Consider the following 21900-nt stretch of genomic DNA (forward strand, 5'->3'; position numbering starts at 1 on the left):
CAGAGGGCCGGTTTGATTTTTATTATGATTCTAGTATTCTGATTTTAGATTATGAATTATAGCACATATTTACCAAAATAAACAGATTCATTCTACAATTCAAATTCCATATTCTGGAGATAAATTATACCATAATCTATATTTTAAAAAAAGATAATTCTAAATGGTAGGTTATGAATTATGGTACATATTTACCCATTATTGCTATTATAAACATAAAATTTCTTTTTTTCTCCCTTCGCTTCTTTCTTCATCGTGTGGTTTTCCCCATCACATGTATCGCCACCCTCCACCGCGCTTGAGGGCACCTATCGCTGGAGCCTAGCGTCATCCGCCCACACAACCTCGACCTCGCCTTCTCCCACCACGACTCCGATGTCACCAGCCTTTGCAGCAACTAGCCCCCCTCCTCCATCGGTGTGGGCAGGGTTGCTCCTCCCCTCCACCCACGACATCCTGGCCGATCTTCATCACCTCCTCGAGCGCCTCTACTTCCCCATCTCGGAGAAGGAGGTTGGGTTCGAGGACCTGTTGAAGAAAGTGAGGTTGAAGAGGAGGGGGGGGGGGGAGAGAAAGGAAATTATAATAATTAATAATTATTTGTTTTAGATTATGTAATTTAGATTCTAACCATTCAGATTCTACATTGTGAGAATCAAAATCTGGATTATTAGAATCATAAAAAAAAACATGCTTTGAGTTTGACTGATGACTTGACAAGTTTTGAGATCGAGCGGCGGTCCATGTTGATTAGAAATTTTCCCGATTCCTAGATGTCAATTTAGTGTTTAGAAGAAGGAATTTTTTTTAATAACAAAATTGCAACTTCCAATCTCTACGCCAACAAGACATCTAGGATGTAGTGATCCACACAACCATATTTTTAAAAATATGGCACTCAAATTTGCATCAAAAGTACTCGAACAAAATAGGTAGTCTAGACGTACATCCATTTATCTCAAACAACTGAGTTAAGCTCAAGTTTTAGAAGAAGGATTTGTTGGTACTTATCTTAGGCTAAACACCATTAATTCTAATCTCAAATATTAAACACACAAATATCAGTGCGGAAGCGTGTACTAACCGGAGTTCGGGGATGCCATTGGATGCTCAATGGTGGCTCGGAGTAGAGGCACGTCATAGGTGCACAATGAACATGTAGTCATGGATGATGCGATGCTGGTGAAGATGTCGCCGGTCATACAGGAGTTGCTGGTGGCGACGGCGATGGTTGTGGTGGTCTTTACCCCATAGCGACGCCTTTTAGGACCAGGTTAAGGTTTGGGGAGGCGGTTAGAGTAGATATCAATCCAATTGATCTCCTTTGCCAGACTCCTCATTCTGGTTTATAGCGTCGTACGTCGTAGGACTGCAACATAAGATGAAGGTTGTTGCGCCTCTGATCAGTGCATGAACATGGGGACGGGCTCCCCCTTTTTCTCTCGGTGACCAGTTAGAGATCGTTAGGATGTTTGTCACGATCAATTCCAACATTCTCTCCTTGATCGTAAGACTCATATCATAAGCCCACTCTTAATAAAATAGCACACCAAAGCAAAGGGTTACAATGACAAATAAAATGCCACTGAAACTCAATAACCTATAGAATGCTACCTCATCTCAAAATGGATATACGTTATGTTTAATGGGAGTTAGTTTGATTTATAGCCCTCTTATCCAGAATCATAGGCATTACAATAACCCCATGATAACAACATAATCACGAAAATTATGGGGTGGTAAGCCTTTAATGAGCAGCGCCGTAACCATTAACTCAGTATTTATATGCTTGACACTGATAGTTTGATCATGAATTCTACCTTTCACAATATGATACTTAATGTTGCGTGATTGACAGTACCACTCAAAAACTACATAAGTGGTTTTAATATGATGCCTACCACTCTTAATCTGGGTATAAAGTTCTTTATCCATATAGCTTACCCGGTAGCCTCATAACACGATACAAACTCAGCTTGCATCATTGATGATACGGTAAGTATTTATTTGAAGCTTTTCCACGATATGCCTCTGTCGGTGAATCAGGAATCAGGGGTCCCCGAATCCCGAGGCCAGGCCAGCATTCTGCCACGTGGCACCTTTCCACGGGGTTTATCTCCGCGAGGTACGAAAAGACTAAGTCCCGGGAGAGGGCGCTCGGGGCCACGAGCAGTGGTCCCCGAGCGCCCAGGTTCCCTGATGATCTGCGAAGACTAAGTGACCGGGAAGAGAGTGCTCGGGGTCATGAACAGTGCCCCCCGAGCACCCAAGTCCCCCGACGACCAGAGAAGACGAGTACCGGGAAGGGTGTGCTCGGGGCTGCGAATAGTGGCCCCCGAGTACCTAAGTCCCCCGACGACCCAAGGAAGGTAGTTCTGGGAGAGAGTGCCCGGGGCTGCAAACAGTGGCCCCAGAGCACTCGGTTCCCCGAGGACCAGAACAATCGATTTTGGGAGAGAGGGAGAGAGTGCGCGGGGCCGTGAACAGTGGCCCCCAATCACTCGGTTCCCCGAGGACCAAGAGAGGGCGTTCCTGGGAGAGAGTGCTCGGGGAGGTGAACAGTGACCCCTGAGCACTCGGTTCCCCGACGGCCCAAGAAGTCCTTCGACGGTGGTCCCCACAGGGGTCCAGCGGTGAGGTGTTAGCCTGTGAAAGGTCCGATGCCGCATTTAAGAGGGTGCGTGGCATGTCACCTCCAACTGCTCCTGCCACGCACGGTGTCAGTCCCTGTCACATTCTGGCAAAAGGACATGGGGACATTTAATACACGGGTCCCATCCCACGTCATCCGGCGCGCCTCGGGATAGCTTCGTAAGGCCCGAGGCGCCCGGCCTGCCGCCCTGCTGTGGCAGGCGTACAAGACTGAACGGGCACGCCGGGCCGCTCTGCGGCTGCCCGGTGGGCCCTCTCCACGGCGCCCGTTGCCAGCACCATCATGACGACCGAAGATCGGGCAGGGGCGCGTTTTCAACCCCCGTCACTTCGCGCAGAGGCCATGATGACTGCCTTTCCATTTATGGCACCTTGGAACTCGTGCCCTCCCTTTCGGGGCACGCTACCGCGGGCGAGTATTTAAGGGAGCCGGCGGGCACGGACAAAGACAATCTAAGTGAAAACAGAGGAACGCTCGAACTCTCAGACACTTGCTTAGAGACCGAAGAACACCTTCGTACAAGCATAGAAGCTGAGACCACCGAAGAAGAAGGAGCCCGAAGCTCTAGGATAGACAAACATTCTTGTAACCAGCAACATTCCTGAGAGGCTTTTTCAGGGCATTTATAGCATCCACACAGGAGTAGGGTATTACGCTCAGTGCGGCCCGAACCTGTCTAAAAATCCCTCCAGTGCATTTACTGCATTCTGCATTAGATCATTCCATTCCACCTGCCATCGCATTTACACCTATTTATTTCTCCCGCAAACATATTCAGAATCATCCCCCCGACCGAATCTCAAAAAGGGGTCCCTCAGGATCCCTGCGATAGGAGTTCACCCTCCGACAGCCTCCTTAGCAAGGGTGAGGATATAACATATCATTGATTTTCTTAGTATCCGCATACCTCGCAAACAAATTCTTAAACATGAGTATCTAGTTCGTAGTGCCTTGTGAATAGCGAAGGACTTTCTCAACGACTTTCTAGTGGTCCAGTCCTAAATTTGACTCATATCTAACAAGTATCTCGGTAATAAAAACTAAGAACATGGCATGTACATAATGCTTTTGATAGCTGAAACATAAGGAACCGACTTCATTTCATCGGTTTTATAATAGTTCCTCAGACATCGTATATTAAAATATCCTAAACTTATTGCCCTTAATAATAGATGCACGCGAGACAGAGCACTTATACATGTGCTTTTTCAGCAATTTGTTTGTGTATGCCTTTGGATCTATCTCGATGAATATCAATATAAAGAACGTGAGAAACCTCACCGAGATCTTTCTTATGATTAAGATGGTGAGTTTTCCTCATTTAAACTTTATAAAGAATCCTTGCTCTTTGTAAGCAGCCTTTTGCTACGAACTTTGCTTTGAACCTTTCTGTAGCATCTAGGTCCCTAAATAAGTAGTAAGTATTTTGGTGATTAATGATAACTATATCATTGTGACTAACAATTTTGTTTTGAAGGGTATCAAAAATTTTAGTTCACAATAATGATCGGGTATTCTTGATCCTTAAGTTGATTATATAGACGATCAAAGAACATGTGCAAGAAGATTAAGGATCTTCTAGTTCTAAGTGTCACAAAGGAGATAAACGATACTTAGAGCTAGAGTAGTATATGTCTTCTTTCTTAGTATTTTTGACTATACTATAAAGAGGAGCTAAGAGTAGTAGTTTGACCTAGTTGAGTCTAAACTTAGTTTGATGCACACTTGTGAATCTTTAGCAGTATGTAGCTCATAGAAGCCCATGGTTGAGATGTTGTGAAGTTAGAGCTCAAGAAAAGATTGAATTGGACGAGCTCAGTGAATTTAGCTTCACCAGATGGTCCGGTCTTGTGAAGTTTGTTCTCACCAGAGCATACTTTGTTTGTCAAGATAGAAAGATGTTGAGTTCATCAGATATTCCGATGATTAAGGTGATGGAATCTCCGGATGCTTTTCTTGGTGACACGTGTCTAGAAATATTAGAAGTGTTTCACCGGATAGTCCTATGTTAGTTTGGTAAGAGCACTAGATTAATTTTAGTAGAAAAGTGGAATTGTCTAAGAAAAATGAAATTCAACTCATCGAATTATCTGGTGATGCAATGATGAAAGCACCGAACTATTTATTCTAGAGGTGATTCCAAGTGATGAAGTATGAAGCTCAGTTTACCGAATGGTCCGGTGATCATTAGTGGACGACGCGATGCTAGTGAAGATGTCGCTAGTCATGCAGGAGTTGCTAGTAGCGACAGCGATGGTGGTGGCGGTCTACACTCCATAGCGACACCCTTTAGGATCGGGTTAGAGTTTGGGGAGGCAACTAGAGCATACATCAATCTGATCTACCTCCTTTGCTGGACTCCCCATTCTTGTTTTATAGCTGTAGCATCTAGGTCCCTAGGTAAGTGGTAAGAGTTTCGGTGATTAATGACAACCGTATCATTGTGACTAACATATGTGTTTTGAACGGTATCAAAGAAAAAGAAAAACTTAGTTCACAATGATGCTTTGATTCTCTTGGTCCTTTAAGCGCTTATATGGACGATCAAAGGACAAGTGCATGAAGATTAAGGATCTTCTAGTTCTAAGTGTCACAAGGAGATGAAGGACACTTAGAGTAGTATAGGTTCTATTTCTTTTTAATCTTTTGACCGTACTATAAAGGGGGTTAAGAGTTGTAGCTTGACCTAGGTGAGTCTAGACATAGTTGATGCACACTTATGAATTTCTAGAGCTAGGTAGCTCATACAAGCTTTTGGTTGAGTGTCCAAGAAGTTAGAACTCAAGATTGTTTAAATTGGATAAATTCAGCGAAAATTCAACACACCGGATGATCCTCTATATGAAGAGTGTACTCACCAGAGTTTATTTTGGTCGAGGTCAGCAGAATTCTTTAGCTTGGTCAGGATGGTCCGGCGCCAAAATTGTTGTCAGCACCGAAGCATTTTCCTAAGAGTTCTGAGTTGAAAAATTATTGAAGTCCGCGCCGGATGGTCCGGCGTTCGAGTGGTGAGATCGCCGGAGCAATCTTTGTAGTGCAGTCTCGGCTTGATTCTACACGCCGGATGGTCCGGCGTACTGAAGGATAAATGCCGGATGATTTTATACAGAAAGGTTGCAAACTATCATCTGGCCGATTTTAATGCGCCGGATGATCCGGCGTTAGTTCGGATGAAACGCCAGAGCTTTAACGGCTAATGGAACAGTTAACGGCTATTTTGTCAGGGGTACTAGCACCGGATATTCCGGCGTGGAGAGAGTTATTCACTTCGAACCCTCCGGCGTTAAGAAAAATTCTGGGTTGTTAGACAACGGCTAATTCTTGATCCTTAGCCTATAAATACCTACTCATTTGGTCTCATATGGTGCTCTTGCGACCCTGTAGCAGCTCATACACTTGGTGTGTCATTTAGAAGCAAGAGAGAGTATTTGTGTTAATTCCAAGTTCTTAGTTGAAGATTAAGGACATCTTTAGTGCTTGGAGAGTAATAAGTGTGCATCTAGCTGTTGTTTAGGCTTGGTCTTTGTCAAGTGAAGCTTGAAGCTTGTTACTCTTGGTGGTTGGCAACACCTAGACGGTCTTGGTGATCGGAGGTGTTCTCGGTGAGCTCTTGGAGGACTTGTGAGAGCCCTGAGAAGAGATGATGTACTTGGTTTGATGCCCGCCAATCCGGAGATGGAGAAGGTGCAATCAAGAGGGAGCACTTGAGTCTTGGTGACTCAAGGAGAGCTACATCCTTGGTGGATGCTCCAACGAGGACTAGGGGGAAGTGCCAACTTCTCGAAACCTCGGGAAAAAAAATTGGTGTTCTCTTCTCCAACTATTTACATTCCCGCATTTTACTTTGAGTATCTTTGTTCTTGCAAGTCTTTCTTTACCGTTCTCTCTCCTAGTTATTTTGTTTGTTTAGTTGCCTTGTCCTAGTTTAAATCACGTAGTTGCATTCACTTTTATATAGGCTAAGGTTGTTATTTGTTTTAGAAAGCGGTAGAAGTTTTAATTAGCGCCCAATTCACCCCCTCTCTTGGGCCATTCGATCCTTTCAATAGCGTCGTCCGGTGTGGGACTGCAATCAAGATGAAGGTTGTCACGCCCCCGATCAAGGTGCGAACGTGGGGACAGACTCCCCCTTTTTCTCTCGGTGATCAGTTAAAGATTGTTAGGATATTTTTCAAGATCAATTCCAATAGGATTATTTGCAGTTTTACATATCTTACATCCAATATTCAGAGTGCACACTTAAATTTTGCTATCACTTTTTTTCCTTGTTAAAGAGCTTTCTTATTCTGGTTCATCTTATTCCAGCTTGGAGAGGCTGAAAGACTCAAGCGTACTAGTAGGATTCACCAACACCTGTTCCATCCCTTCTATTATCTCAGATCTTGAGTGTCTCCTCATCGTGAAAACCGCTCAAAATTCGGTGAGAATTCACTCAAATTCACTTGGTCAAATTTGTATATCGGAGGCAAAAATCGAACAAATTGACGATTTGGTAACTACTCGATTTCAACTGAAAATCACTCGAATTCTATCAAAAACCAACCGCATTTTTCACTTTTCGTTCGTGATTGGAAACCGCTCGATTTTATCGAAAACCGCTCAAGTTCAAGAAAAACAAAGAAATAGCTCAATCTTGTAAAATCTATAACTAATTCATCTGAGCTTCAAATCAAGTGAAACAAATTTTGTTGGTTTCTGTGTAACATTATCTATATGATAAAAGTATTTATACTCATAAAAATGCTGTATATTTTCTGTGAGAAAATGTATTTTCTAAACCTATTTAAATGCATAGTTAATTCTTTGCTAATCCAAAAATCATGAAACCAATTTTTTTAGTCTTCTTACATGATTATATGTCTTTTAAAAATACATGAACTCATGAAATAGTTATTATAGCATGCATGATTGTGTAAATGTGTTTCAACTAGATTTATTCATAACTAACCCATCTCATCTCCAAAATTAGTGAAACCAATTTTATTAGTTTACTTATACTATTATTTATGTAGAAAAATAATGGTAGATACGAAAAAGTTAATTACAGTGGTGTTTCTTAGTATGTTCACTTTATGCTTGTGAACATTGTAAAGATCATGGAGAAATTAATAAAACTCTAAATAAAGTGAATCTAATTTAAAGATCCTCTTAAGATACGCTCTACATAAAAAAAAATATGTTTGCATGTTAAGCTTTTTCTTAATATAATGGGCCAAATCATCATGTTCATACGGCCTATTTCAATATTTTTCTTTTTTTTTTCAAACTTACTCTCCATGAAATATGATGCAAACGAAATTATTTTTGAAAAAAAAATCGCAGAAGGTCTTAGAATTATCGCTAGTATTTTTAGATTTTTTTATTTTTGATTTTGATTTTTGAATTTAAATTCGAAAACAGGTCGATTTCTAAGTGTGGTGCGAATCGAATCAACCAATATTCATGAATACCGAGCGGTTTTCAATAATTTTTAAAACTCTCGACGCAACCGCAAGCTATAGGGCAACCAAATCCCACTGTAGGTGCATTAATTGTTGGATAACAAACATTCAAATGACCATAGCTCTTAAGCAGTGATTCTAAATTCTATTCCGATTGAATTGCCATTCTCCTTGCAATTTAATTAACAAATCAAGACCCATATTAGCTATGTTTTATTGCTAGAAATTTTTAAATTATGATGGACCCACATGTCATACTCACACACTAGACTTTGTTGGTATTGTTTTAAGTATTTGGCGTGGTCACAATCCAAACATCTTAACTTTAACCAAAACTTGGCCATATCCAGGTTTTGGTAGTGGCCAAATTTTGGTTTGGCATGTCTCGAGACACAAACCAAGCAGCCCCGAGGTTATACAAAATTAGACTCCTGCTACAGCTTGTGATATTGTGAGTTGTGACTGAATGGGAACTCGCTTAACACTGCACAGGCCTCTGAAAAGAACTATAGTAGGTCTGACGGTGCCCAGTCCACGCTGCTGACTGAAGGAATTTGATTGCAAGCTGCGCAGATGTTTGTTAAACTGGCTGTGGTTTCTTATATAAAATCATGTGCTGTGCTAAAATAGCAAATTAGCGATCCTAGAAGCGAATGGTGCAACTCATAATTGTATTTGTGTTTACTAAACCATTGCTCTTCTGTGATTTAGATACGGCTAGTGGAAGTGTGTTTATGCTTTCCAGATACTAATCCGTCGCTGTTTCATTTAACAGATCACTAGGAGGGAGAACTTTATATTAAGAGTAGGAACTGAATTCAAGAGAATCCTCACCTAAGAGTCCCTACGAGTTGCGCCTCTAGCTACGCCCATTAACCAGAAACCCTCGTTGAGCTTGTCATTATTCTTCAAAAACATGGTTGCAGCCCTCGCGGGGGATGATTGACGCGCGCACAGTGTAACATTCCCGGGTCGGGCCGCTCTCTTTGGAATGTTTTTTATTTTTATATTAATAAAATAAAAAAATTATAAATCTATCCTTCCATTTTGAAAAATCGCTGCCAGCGGCGAGGCCGTGCGCCCCATTCCAGCCTGCACAGAACGTTTAGTCCGACCACGCTCCAAATCCAGTATTTGCCTTAGGCCCTTTAGGATGGGCCTGAAGTTGAAAGGATAAGGCCTCTCTGGCAATTAGAAAACCAAAACCCAAAATGCATTTACCCCCTTTTCCTCTCTTGAATTTTCATACAACTACATATCGCCACTCACAACCCTCTCAAAAAGGAAAACATATCACCATTCACACGACTATAGGTCTCTGAGCCATGTTCAGGAACCAGGACTGAACCCCGTCCAAAAAAGAGAAAGAAAACGAAGAAGAAAAGAAGCGAGAAGAAAAGAAAAGAAAGAAGGTAAATAACCGCGACAGAAAAACTGTCGCAAACCTCCTGAGCTGTCACTAACATGATTTGTGCTCACACGCTGCCTTCTTTTCTTCTTGCTTACAAGGAGTACCAAGGAGCATACAAAAGCCCATCTCGCATAGGAAAGCGCGGCGTTCCAGAAGGGGAGCACAACTGACTTCTCCGCTGCAGTTCATGCACATACCATATAATCTTATGAATCGGAGCATCTCAAGGAGACAACATCGGAGGAACGCAACAAATTGCAAAACCAACAACCCCCTGCAAACAATCCACCCAAAATTGCAAATGGAAACAACTGATGCCATCAATTTGGTGGCATGCCATCAATTTGGTGGCATTCCGCATCTCTCCAGATTCAGGACAAAAAGATCCTCCCAAAATCCTTTCTTGCAATGGAAGGTGGCAGTCCGCTTGCTGCAAAAGAGTGACTAGCTCTCCCTCCTGCACAGTTAAGATTTATTTGTATCAGTATTGTGCTTGAAAGGCAAATGCAGGCACGACTCTTTCTACAGTTTCAAATGCACGCCAATTGCAAGAGGCATAAGTAATAGAATTAATTAGCTCAATGCCATCGCAAAGATGTACGAATTGGAACTTCTAAGCTTCATACAAATGTGCAATAGGGTAAAAAGATAAGTTGCTTCCTGAAAACAAAAAATAATTACATAGCATGTTTTGGTCAACAAACTACAAGTTAATATCACCATGCACGGTCACACAACACAAAGTTTCACATTTAACAGTTACAACTTTTTTCCCAGTCCCATGTGCATAGATAGACAGGCAAAACAGTAGATTTGAGCATACTATAAAAACATTTTTGCAATAATTCAACTAAAGATGTGCACTGTGATATCCCTTTCTCTGAATATTAATAGCAAGGCTATAAGATATTGCAAAAATGGCATTGGGAGACTGGTTAGAATATGACTACAACAAGAGAATGCCAATTAAGTTTCAGAAACATGCCTTACCCAAGATCAAAGGTGAAAAAGAGAACTGAATGTGGAAGGAAATAAAAAGACTATGCAACTTACTACATAGATAAAAAGAAATCTTAAGTATGAGAACATGAAACATTACCCCGGGGCATTCCTTCACCCATAGTGGTGGGTGGAAGTTCTGCCAAACTATAATTAGTCCAGACAGGCCGACCATTGTGGTGAGACCTCATTGGACGTATGTAACTGGAAGTCACATTGTTGTACTGCTGAAATGGCTGTCCACGATAATTTGGGAAACTTTGCTGAGAATAATTTGCATGGTTGTAACCATCAAAGGTGACATGACCTGTAGGATGTGTACTCTCTTCGAGAGATGATGCATGAAACAGGTGTCCACTTCTGCAGCAAACCATTGACAGTGATCAGTGGTAGTAGTAAAGCTAGCTTCAACCAGGGGAAAAAGTTTGCTTGTGCTACCATTCAAGGTTAAATTGGTTGACAATGAGAAACTAGAGCATCATTCAGTCACAAATACAAAACATGGAGCATAATCACTTCTCTAGCATGTTTATCATAACAAGTTAGGGTTCTTGAAAGATACTAAACCAAACAGTGTCTGAAAAAGTGGAGCTGAAAAGGCGTCCCCAAGTATGGATATTTGAAAGTGCATCTAGACCCCCTACGTGGGTTTTGGCTTACTGATGACAAATGATTAAAGGACTAATGAGTTTGCTGAAGTTTGAATAGGTTTTAAATCCCATTAGTTAAGATAAGAGATGTTAGCGTCCCTAAAAAAGAAAAGATAAATGGCGTATAGTTACTCAATAGATTTTAATTTATTTTATTTTGAATTTGAGTTAAGAATAGCCATACTATCAAGAGGGATGCATGTTGATAATCTTGAAGGTGTCTCAATGCTCAAAATATCCTTTTAGAATCAAAAAATGAGAGACACAATCACTCACGGACACCGGGAAATAGTTTTTGTTGTCTGAACCCAGAGTCTCTGGGTGAATCCGAATACTCCAGACTTTGTTCATATGGCCGGAGTCTCCGAGTGAGACTCTGCTAGAGAGTCTCGGTTTGAGTCTAAAAAACTCAACCCAGAGTCTCCGGGTTAGCCCGGATACTTCGGGGTTCTGTTTGTGGCAAAGTCTCGGGTAAGCCTTGTGTGCTTAACCCGGAGTCTCCGGGTTAACCCGGATACTCCGGTGTTCTGTTCGTAGCCGGAGTCTCCGAGTGAGACTCCGCCAGAGAGTCTCGAGTAAGCCTTGTGTGCTTAACCCGGAGTCTTCGGGTTAGCCCAGATACTCTGGTGTTCTGTTCGTAGCCGGAGTCTCCGAGTGAGACTCCGCCAGAGAGTCTCGGGTAGACCTTAAGTGCTTAACCCGGAGTCTCCAAGTTGGCCCGGATACTCCGGGTTTTGATGTCTCCGGACTCTTTGGAGAGGCTCCGGATAGTGTATTTGCCTGAGTAATCGTGTGTTACCTGGAGTCTCCGGGTGAACCCGGATACTCCGGGTCAGTTCAAAATAGACGGTAACGGCTAGTTTTTTGAAGTGAGCTATAAATACCCCTCACCCTCTTTGTTGGGGTGCTGCTGAACCGACTCGTGGACAAATACTTTCAAAGCCATTCAATAGCCCGCCTAACTCCTCTAGAGCTTAAACTTGTGCAAGATTTGGAGATTAGGTTTTGGGAAGTGAGTTTGAGTGTTAGAAATAAAAAATTCCACTCTTGAGCACTTGAGGTCATCAACGAGCTTTCGATTCGTATTCTTTTCTCTTGTAGCTGTGAGCTCCTAGATGGCAAGGCGTCATCCGAAGAGCACCTAAATTTATGGAGTGCCCCGGGAAGTTTGTATTACTCTCATTGATTTAAGTAAGAACCCTCGCTTGATCTTTGTGGTCGCTTAGGAGAGGAAATGGTTGGAAAAGACCCGGCTCTTTGTGAACTCCTCAACGGAGACGTAGGCACCTCTTTGTGAAGTGGCCGAACTTCGAAAACAAATTCTTATCCACTTCACTTTGTTGCATATTTACTTGTTTTAGTTAATCTTTGTGGATTTTCCCAATCTACTTGTTTGTGTGCTTGTGACTGCAGGGTGTTAGTGATAAGGTATTTAGATCTCCTTTAGAACATGTGGTAACCTATAGAATTACTTAGATTTACTCAACAATTCTTTAGTTTCGTTTTCCTGTATAGATTTACTCAACAGTTCTTTAGTTTCGTTTTCTTGTATAATCCAGACTCTCCGGATAAGGCTGGAGTATCCGGATTCTGTACAACCCGGAGTCTCCGGATTAACCCGGAGTATCCGGATCCAGTAATCCACTGCAAAGTTTTTAAATTTCAGGAATCGCCTATTCACCCCCCTCTAGACGACATCTCGTACATTTCAATATTCACAAGCAACAACTCCACTGAAACCACCTGAAGGACAGTAGGATATGCATAGTAAAATGTGCATCTGGATCCTTTCAACACAGGGTAAGGCAAACTTCAATGAAAAAAGTGAAAAATCATCATTACTTCCATGAGTGGAACATTAGTCTCAATGATGATAGTTCCTTGAAGGCATGCAACGGTGCAATAGAAACCAGCAGCACAGCTAAAGCTGAGACTTCGAGTTGTGTGGTTCTTTGGGCAAACTATGTAAATGTATTAAGAATTAATCAACAACATAATGTAAAATCTAATGATACTAATGCATCCCCAATGGTTGTGGATCAGAAGCAAGCTATCAGAAGAGGGGTGTTTCTGTTATATAAACTTTTTGGAATGGCCAACCACATCAACTAAATACGATCAAGAAATACCATGATACCTTTGATTCAATGATGAAGGGTTTGAACTTTGGATAGGTGCCAATCTGCTAGATCTCTTTGTTTGACCACTTGCATCTCTCAGGTGAAGACCACTTAACTCAGCTGACAAGGAATGATCCTCTTGCAGGAGTGATTCGTCACTGCACATTGTAACAGGGAAAACAATCCCTAAGTTGTAGGCTACATTAAAAAGAAAATAACTTTAGGATGCATCATTACCTATAGTTGGGATCCCAATCGGCTGGATCTAGTACTGATGAGGTCGAGGGCAATGTATCTGCTGAGACATCAGAGGAGTGTAAAGGAGGAAAGCCATTGTACTTGGTAGGTGGAAAAGAACCACTACAAGGGTCTGAAGGTAAACCACTGCCAACACCTCTTTGCGGTCTCCAACTAAAATGACCAAAATTAGGGAGCGCATTTTGTATGTAGCCAAAATTTTCTCGACCATATGCATCAAAGCGAGCAGCATTGATAACATCTCCTTGGTGTCCCTGGATCTGTTGAGATGCGTGCTCATGTGGGGGCATTGGCATAGGTGGATAACCCTGATTCCTCCTCCTATTGTATTGTCCTACAGCAGCTGCTTTCCCCAATGAGCCATGACCGCCTCTTGCAGGAGAGGTACCATACTTTCCACTACCAACAGTTGGGATTTGCATGTGCGAATTTGGCGGAGTAAATTGTGATGGACTGGCCCCAAGAGACATAGGCCTCGGACCCCCAGGACTTAACCGAATGCCACCACCATGTGAGAGATGAGGTCTTCGTCGAATATCCTGACTAGATCCTAGAAATGATCCTCCAGCTTGTGAATGTAAATCAAAACCAGAAGGATCCATTGGTGAATTATATATGTTGACACTGTTGAAATCATAGCTTCCATAGCTGCTTGCAAGGCCAGCATTATCATTAAAGCTACCATGGCTACCAAAACTGCCACAACTGCTTCCATATGAAAAAGGCATCTTTGGTTGCAAAGTATTATTAAATCGTAGGCATCTGTTAATGCTTCCAATCTAAAAAAAGTCATAAATCAGATATCATGGGAACAGCTTACAACTTGTCGACCAAATAGAAGCATAAGAGAAAATACTTACAACCTGAGGGGAAAGACCGACACCTAACAGGTGACCTCGTCCTGGATTGTGATCAACAACTGCAGCACGACCAACAGGCTACAACACAAAAGAAGACATAAGATGCTTAGACTTATAAACCAGATATTTCCTGACTTTTCTTCCATACTTTTTTGGAACATGCCCACCACTAACAATCTAATTGACCTTAAAACAAGGAAATACTTTCAAGATTGACAGGAAGAAACACTGTTTCATGTATGTCTATTGATTATAAGAAATGGAAATGCCCAAATGTCTCCACCGCTGATGAGGCCAGGGCAGCACATCTGAAGTTAATTTCTGGAGTTTTCGACATGAGAATAATTCATGCAGCAAGTTATCTGGACATTGGATTAACACTGTACTTACAATTCTTGGGGTCTCCTGGACAGGCTCATAAGGACCAGTGAATACTTCACCAGTGATGAACGGATGATATGAAGCCTGAAATAGGTTTTTGTATTTGTGAAGTACATCCAATGATTCTTCATGAAATAAAATAATCCCATGGAAATCAAGTAAAATATAACCCTAAGTACCAAACCGGTCGGAAGATCATTTCTTAGTATTGCAGTACAAGGATTTCCCAACATCAAAAGTTTCCAGACATGAGGATTGATATAGAACAGAAGACAAAACCCAAAAAAGAAACGGTACCGGTATCATCAGTGAATACCTGCAACGGTGACCAGCGCTTATTAGGATCAAATTCAACAAGCCCTCTCAAGAAATCAACCAATGCTAAGCAATCTGCCTTTTCTGTCTCTGAACCAAAATTGAAAGATGTGAGAATATATTGTTGAACTTCCAACTTCATAATAACTATGATATTTTCATTCAAGAAATTGGCACTCATCATTGCAATGAATTCAAGTGCCTCATTATTAAAGCGCCAAATGTGTTACATATCTCCAGTACATGCAAGGATTAAAAGGCCATCATCTAAATTGTCCTGTTTAATGATATTCAACTGCAGCACACAACATGGATAATAGTAAGGGGAGTGTGCTAAGCAGTTTGATCATTTCACAAAAGGTACTGGAGTACTGGACCCAAACTACAAACATATCATCCACGTGTGGAAGGACAGAGCTTGTAAGACATGTACCAGTGTTGCACACTCATCATCTAATCCAAATTAGTCCACCTCACTGATAAACATAAATACCAGCTTGACGATTGAAGAAAATATTTCTGCTACAGTATTAGTATAACCATTTTAAAGTCGAGGGACCTCCATGTCAACCCCTGTGAGTTGTTACAAACTTAAAAATGCAAATACCTTTAGATCCTTAATTCATTATGCAAGCTTTATGCATGCAAGAGAGATGCTTGTTCAAATAAACATTGAATGGACCACAAATATCATGATGAAGAAACACTAATCACTGGGACCATACAAGGCAAATGCAAATGTGATACTGCGCTGAAACTACCTCCATTTTTTCACAAACAAAGGAAAAGGCCACACAGCTCCATCCTGAAAAAAGGAGTCCAAGAACAAACCTGGCAAGTTTTCCTCGCTCAAATTCTTCCAAGGGTATGTAAATATGAGTCTGTCGAGCCTTCCACGAGGGAAATACCATCTCCCTACCTTTGGCTTCTTGGAGTCCCTCTGTGTCGTAGGATATAGACAGATTATAAATGATAAAGAATAAGGCATGGTATTGAAGGAACCTTAAGGATAACTTCAAGAAAACCACTAAAACTTACAGCTTCGATCTCCTCTTCAGTTAATATTCTGTATGCACTGTCAGCGCCATTCCGTGCCTCACTGCCAGGATAGATACTTCCAACATGTTTAAAAAATCTCCCAGTGTTTTTAGCTGCCCGTAGCAGATCATCTGGTGGTTGCCCACTGTATATAGTTGAATTTTGAGAAAGCAGATTATTTACTGTGTTGGAATTTTCTTAATTTAAGTGAAAGAGCTCACACAGTTACCACCTAATCTAGTATAGGTGATTCACCCACAAATTACTAATCGAAACTTAAAAATGAGAGATAAATTTTCAGTAAGAAGCACGAACCCAAGAATCTCAATCATACGGCAAAGGACATCATATTCTGATGCTCCAGGAAATAAAGGCAACCCTATATACAGTTCAGCAACGATGCATCCGAATGACCACATATCAATGGCAGTAGTATATCTAGCATTTGTTAAGCGCACAACTCACAAGTTAAAATTCACAAAGCTGTAATTCATAATGAAGTGTCAACATAGAATAACAAAGCAGTACAACTTATGCATTATGAGATGCTCGTGTGACTATAGATAATGCATCTGCTTTTAGAGATGCCACATAGGATACGGATAACCAAGAAGTACTTCCGGGGACCTGTAATAACGGCTCTGAAAAGGAAAAGGTAGAAGCTTGACTTGAAATCAACAAATACTACTAGAGCACGAAATTCAGACTGCTGAGTGAGTTCAAACAAAACCTGAATATATGAATAAATAGTTTTACCCTCCATGCACGCTGATCCAAAATCAATTACTTTCACTCCAGCTGCTGTTTTTACACTGCAAAAGTCATCACATAGTCATCAAACTACATGACTGATGAACGCCAGCACTGATATTGACAAGAAGGAACTCACGTTGGAGCTATGAGGATATTTTCTGGTTTTAGATCACAATGAATAATACCAGCATCTTTCATGGCAACCAATGCGTCCAATATCTGAAATGAATAGACACGGCACGTATGGTAACAAATACATTAAAAATATTCAATATATTAAAATCACACCTCACCTGTCTTGAGAAAGTTCGGACATATTTCATTTGCAAACCCATTAAGCTATTCCTTTTCAACAGCTCATACCTATAAAAATGAGTTTATGTTACCACATGAATCAAATCTAATGCAGACAGATAGATTGGTGAAGATAAGTTAAATGAAAGCTATCTTACAGGTTGCGACCAAGCATTTCAAAGGCTATACACAAATGATTTTGGCAGAGAAAAAAATCCAGCATCCGGACAATGTGGTGTTGATCATCAGGATCAAATTTCTCGTTTAGCTGCAGGTATATATATAGTCACAGTTGTGATTCCAATTTTTACAAGCATCCAGCAAAAGCAAATATTAGCATGCAAAGTAGAGTACTGTACCACGCTCAACAGCGAGACCTCCATGATAGCCTGCTGGTAAAAGGCAGGCTGGTTTTTTATAACCTTCACTGCAACATAATTATTGGTTTCTGCATCCCAGCATTTCGCAACCTGTCCGAAGGTACCTTGGCCAAGCATTTCTTGGACAACATACCTAATTGACGAAATGTCAATAAAATTTTAGCCCAATTTAATGATGTCCATAGTTTAACAATTCTGAACTCGGAAATGAAAAAAGTCAAACAGAAGTGAAGCAGCACAGCTTTATCACATAAGCTCCACTTATTGAACGAAGAAACTAAAAATTGTGAAAACCCTTTCGTCCTTTGGATATATTTATGCATCCCATACTTTGATTTCCCAACTCTAATAAACAATTGGGTCCATCAAATTTCTCTAAATATTTCTAAAGTCATATATGAAAATCAACTTCGCCCAAATGTGGATTTATCTGGTAAAAAATGTACACAGATCTACTAAGAAATAAATAATACTTCCTCCGCTTCACAACATAAGTCCGTAGCCCCATACACAGAGAACAAGGAGGCACTAAGTCTGAGGAAAAGTCGATGCAAATGAACACACATGCCCTATTAAATGGCATGGTGCAACCATATAATCTTGTTCACACCATTAAAGTAGGGGTAGTTAGTGGAAATATAGCGATAAATACACTCTTGATTTCCTCAATAGACTTATATTGTAAAATGGAGACTCCTGAGTAAATGACCTTATATTGTGAAACGGAACGAGTAAGTTGGTACATCGGAAACAACATAGAGAAGAAAACTAACCTCCGGCTTGACTTTTTATTAACCAATTCCAAGTTGGCGTACAAGATGAGGTCAGAATTTGCATTGTCAAGGCCATCATTGTGAACAGGAACTGCAGGATAGGTGAGAAAGCGCTTGGGGTTTAATGACTCTGAGTACTTAAACTCAGTATTGCATTTTTCAAAAGTTTGGACGATGTCTGTGGTTAATCTTGCAACAAACTGCATGGATAAACAGCTGTAGTTTAGAGTGGAGCATCACAGATATATGGACAAAAGGTGCATATTGTATACAAGAGTAACAAAATCGATTGTAGCATATTCACTCATCTTTTTGGAAATAACATGTTGATGGAGAGTAGCAACACACTTGAAGGATGTTCTTACAGCACTACATTTTCTACACAGGTTTATGTTGTCTAAAGATCCATACCAACCAAAAGAAAGATCTTTTTACTTAACAATAACAAGGATCCTGGCATGATCTGAGTTGTCAATATCTCCAATTCACTTATGATCAAAGTAATAGTAATCGTGTTCTCCTTGCGCTAGCGATAGATGAAAAATGGTGCTAGTGAGTACTAGATTTTAACAGTAAGTCAAACACATGAAGCTAGTATATACTAAATTGAACACTGCAAACGAATTTAGAAGAAGATGCATACACGCTAAATGGTTGGCAATCCTGGGACTATCAGACCTGAAGTTTGCACCGTACGAAATTAAGAATCAAAAGACAATTTGAGTAAATCCACTATTCCAACTGAGCAAACCATAGTTTGCACGAACTATGCGTGTAAGCAACAAGAAAAAAATAGCAGCAGGAGCAGCAACGATGATGATTCGAATAGTTCAAGCCATCAGAGTTTCAGCTTTGGTTTTGCTACTAGCATTTCAGCACAGCAATTACGTCCCATCTGCATCAACGTTGGCTAATTGCTCAATCCAATTGACAATTAAGCACGGTGAGGCCGTACAACGGCTGCTGGAAGCAAGCATCTCAAGGTAGCCGCGGGAGAGGGGAAGGTGCAAGAAACGTACAGGCCTCTTCCTGACGGTGCGGAGGTAACTTGAGCGGGAGGCAACCCCATAGCCCGGGGCGGACGGCGACGCCTCCGCCCGCTCCCCCACCGCCGCAGCGAACGCCCGGAAAGCCGTGGAGTCGCTAGGCGCCCATGACGGCCCCGGGGCATCCTCCTCCCTCCCGTGCTCCTCCATACACCTCACGCGACCGCCTCCCTACCTCTTAGCGCACAGGCGCCGGCGCTCGCGGAGATCAACCGGCAGACCAACACAAGTCACCGCTCCACCCTCGGCTCTTATTAGGATCACGGCGCCCGAAGCATCACAAACTTCAGCAGCAGCAGCTAAGCGACCGCCAGCGGAGTCCAGCTGCATCCTACGCGGCGGCCATAGCCCAATGCTTCTCCGGCCGCCGATCCGACTCCACCCCCCCCCCCCCTCCCTGCTCCGGGGCTCCCGAGGCGAAGCCGGAAGCTGAGAGTCGGACGGATTGGGCGGGTCAGGTTTTGGGACCAGGAAGGGTAGTGGGGTTGGTTCGCGACGCCGGATTTGGGGGCGGAGCAGAGCGAGGTGGGCGGTGGCGGTGGCGGAGGAGTGGGGAATTTGGAGGCGGGAGCGGCAAGTCCCAGTTCCCCCTCCCTCTTCCTCCCCTTCCTCGGCTGCGTCAGTCAGCGTCGCCTCCTCTCTGTTTTTTTTTTTTTTTTTTCGCTCGCTTTGCTTCCAACGCGGATATATATACGGCTTTATTAATCGAGACGTTAATTAACTTGCTTTTTTTTTTTACTGGGGCAGTGATAATATGCTCCTCGGCAACGGCCTCTAGTTATCGACGGCTCATGTGCCCACATCCACGCTAAGCACGGTTGTCATGGCATCGTAGTGGCATCGTAGGTAAATGGATCAAGTGACAGCGTGACCGTTTGATCTTGCGGATCAGGTGCCTCTATGTCGAAAATAGGATAATTGCTCAGTCGCAATTGCTATTAAAAATGATATACAAATCGTCTTTAAGTTTATGTATGTGAGATAAGGTAGTAAATAAGATATCAACTTGAGAGTCAACGGTGGCGAAAAAAAAGTAAATGCCTCTTTTCACGATCAAAAGTTAGTATATGTTGTATTGGCTTTATCAAATGGTTTCCGTTGTTATTAAAACACACTATTTTGATATGGAACTACGATTTATCATTTTTACATAAATAAATAAATTGTTGTTGGATATATTAAGGACGACGTCATATAACGTATGCTTCACAAGATATGATACGATAGTCTTAGATAGTCATTCAGAACGAGAAAAATGATGATCCAAAATATATTATGTCATAAACTAATAATTGTATAATAGATACAGTATAAGCGTAAATATGTAGACAAAATATTGAGCCTTACGCTTTACGACAAACATATATTATGTCGAGTCCTAAGGATAGATAGTTGCCAAGGTCCGAACAAAACCGCGCTTGGAGATATATTTAGGTCATCATGTGGTACTCAAATTTGTATTTTACGATTCATGCATAGGATAGATAAGGAAGTGGTGCGGACATGTGCGGATTATGTAAAATTATATCAATGTCTTGAACCAATGCATTATAAAGTTGAGTGGTTGAGTCTTCCATTAAATATCAGCTTGTATCCAAAGATAGATGTGCTATGATTTATATTACAATCATCATGTATTTCTCAACATTAAATTCTTCAAACCTTTAATGATAATATTATATACAGTGGTGCGCACCAGAAAAAAAACAATAATCCATCAGGATATGGTCACAATATTCCATGGTACTCATAATTTGATTCCACATATCTCACTATGATATGCCTAAATACTAGATAAATAGATTGAACATAAAGACAAATTAGTTTGATATATCACGAGGTATAAATATCATTAGAGTTAAATACTCTATGAAACTCCCCTTATATTTAGATTATATAGTTGGGATCCATGATATACATGAGTATTTAGTAATTGTAGCTAACTGCATTTTAATTTTATAGAACCCACACAATGTAACTATATAAGCGAAACATAGACACTATCAATAATAGATGTACATAAAATGATAAGAAAATAGAAAAACCATTATATTCCTCCTAACCTAACTTATAAGGAGAGAATTGATTATTTGACATTTTATGTAGCCTAAAGAATAAAATCGCGAGCGGGGATCAGATCATGGATCCAACGGACGAGGGCGCGTGCACTTGTCAGGGAGCGGGGCCCGCTCCGGATGCCTTCCGGTGGCGCCACAACAGGCGTTGTGGAGCTCTCTGCACGAAAGAGCAGACGGCGTCCAACTACAAACAGTATTCATGGGGGCCATGTGTCATGGAGGTGATCTTTCTAGGCTTTAACTCACCCCACTGCCCATACTGTCTCTTGTTTTTTTATACAAGTTACAACCGAGCGCCTGCACTCATACATACCGTATTCACGTCTTACATATATCTACGCGTATATATCCTAACCACACGTTAAAGATATATTAGAGAGCCGAGACCCTCAAAATGTAAACACGCGTATACGTCTAGGAACCATTTGAAAGCACTGAGGAATAAATCTC

At 41.4% G+C, this 21900-nt stretch overlaps 1 protein-coding gene across 2 annotated transcripts; it reads right to left on the reverse strand.

Annotated features, from left to right (window-relative positions):
* Window positions 1–9373: 9373 nt before the first annotated feature.
* Window positions 9374–20020, reverse strand: LOC133919604 (dual specificity protein kinase YAK1 homolog). Of its 2 annotated transcripts, none has more exons than XM_062364044.1 (18): window positions 19346–20020; window positions 18327–18526; window positions 17533–17686; window positions 17332–17441; window positions 17173–17242; window positions 17016–17098; window positions 16857–16938; window positions 16727–16767; window positions 16442–16564; window positions 16127–16271; window positions 15920–16028; window positions 15090–15178; window positions 14783–14857; window positions 14396–14470; window positions 13512–14311; window positions 13292–13432; window positions 10605–10864; window positions 9374–9962 (listed from the first exon to the last, which is right to left on the reverse strand). In XM_062364044.1, exons 1-18 carry the CDS (start codon window positions 19520–19522, stop codon window positions 9877–9879), a joined length of 2820 nt encoding a protein of 939 aa, XP_062220028.1. In that variant the 5' UTR covers window positions 19523–20020; the 3' UTR covers window positions 9374–9876. The 2 variants fall into 2 exon arrangements, with proteins under 2 accessions (XP_062220028.1, XP_062220027.1); XM_062364043.1 differs by having other exon boundaries at window positions 14393–14470.
* Between the last annotated feature and the right edge of the window lie 1880 nt (window positions 20021–21900).

This window comes from Phragmites australis, chromosome 5, assembly GCF_958298935.1.
Source record: "Phragmites australis chromosome 5, lpPhrAust1.1, whole genome shotgun sequence".
Lineage (NCBI taxonomy): Eukaryota > Viridiplantae > Streptophyta > Magnoliopsida > Poales > Poaceae > Phragmites > Phragmites australis.

Excerpts from the sequence above, each read along its gene's own strand:
- LOC133919604 (XM_062364043.1), bottom strand. The coding sequence starts at position 19,522 with ATGGAGGAGCACGGGAGGGAGGAGGATGCCCCGGGGCCGTCATGGGCG. Across the intron at positions 16,029-16,126 it reads CTGAAGAGGAGATCGAAGCT|AGGGACTCCAAGAAGCCAAA; the intron begins GTAAGTTTTAGT and ends CCTACGACACAG. Across the intron at positions 10,865-13,291 it reads CCTTCATCATTGAATCAAAG|AAGTGGACACCTGTTTCATG; the intron begins GTATCATGGTAT and ends GGTTTGCTGCAG.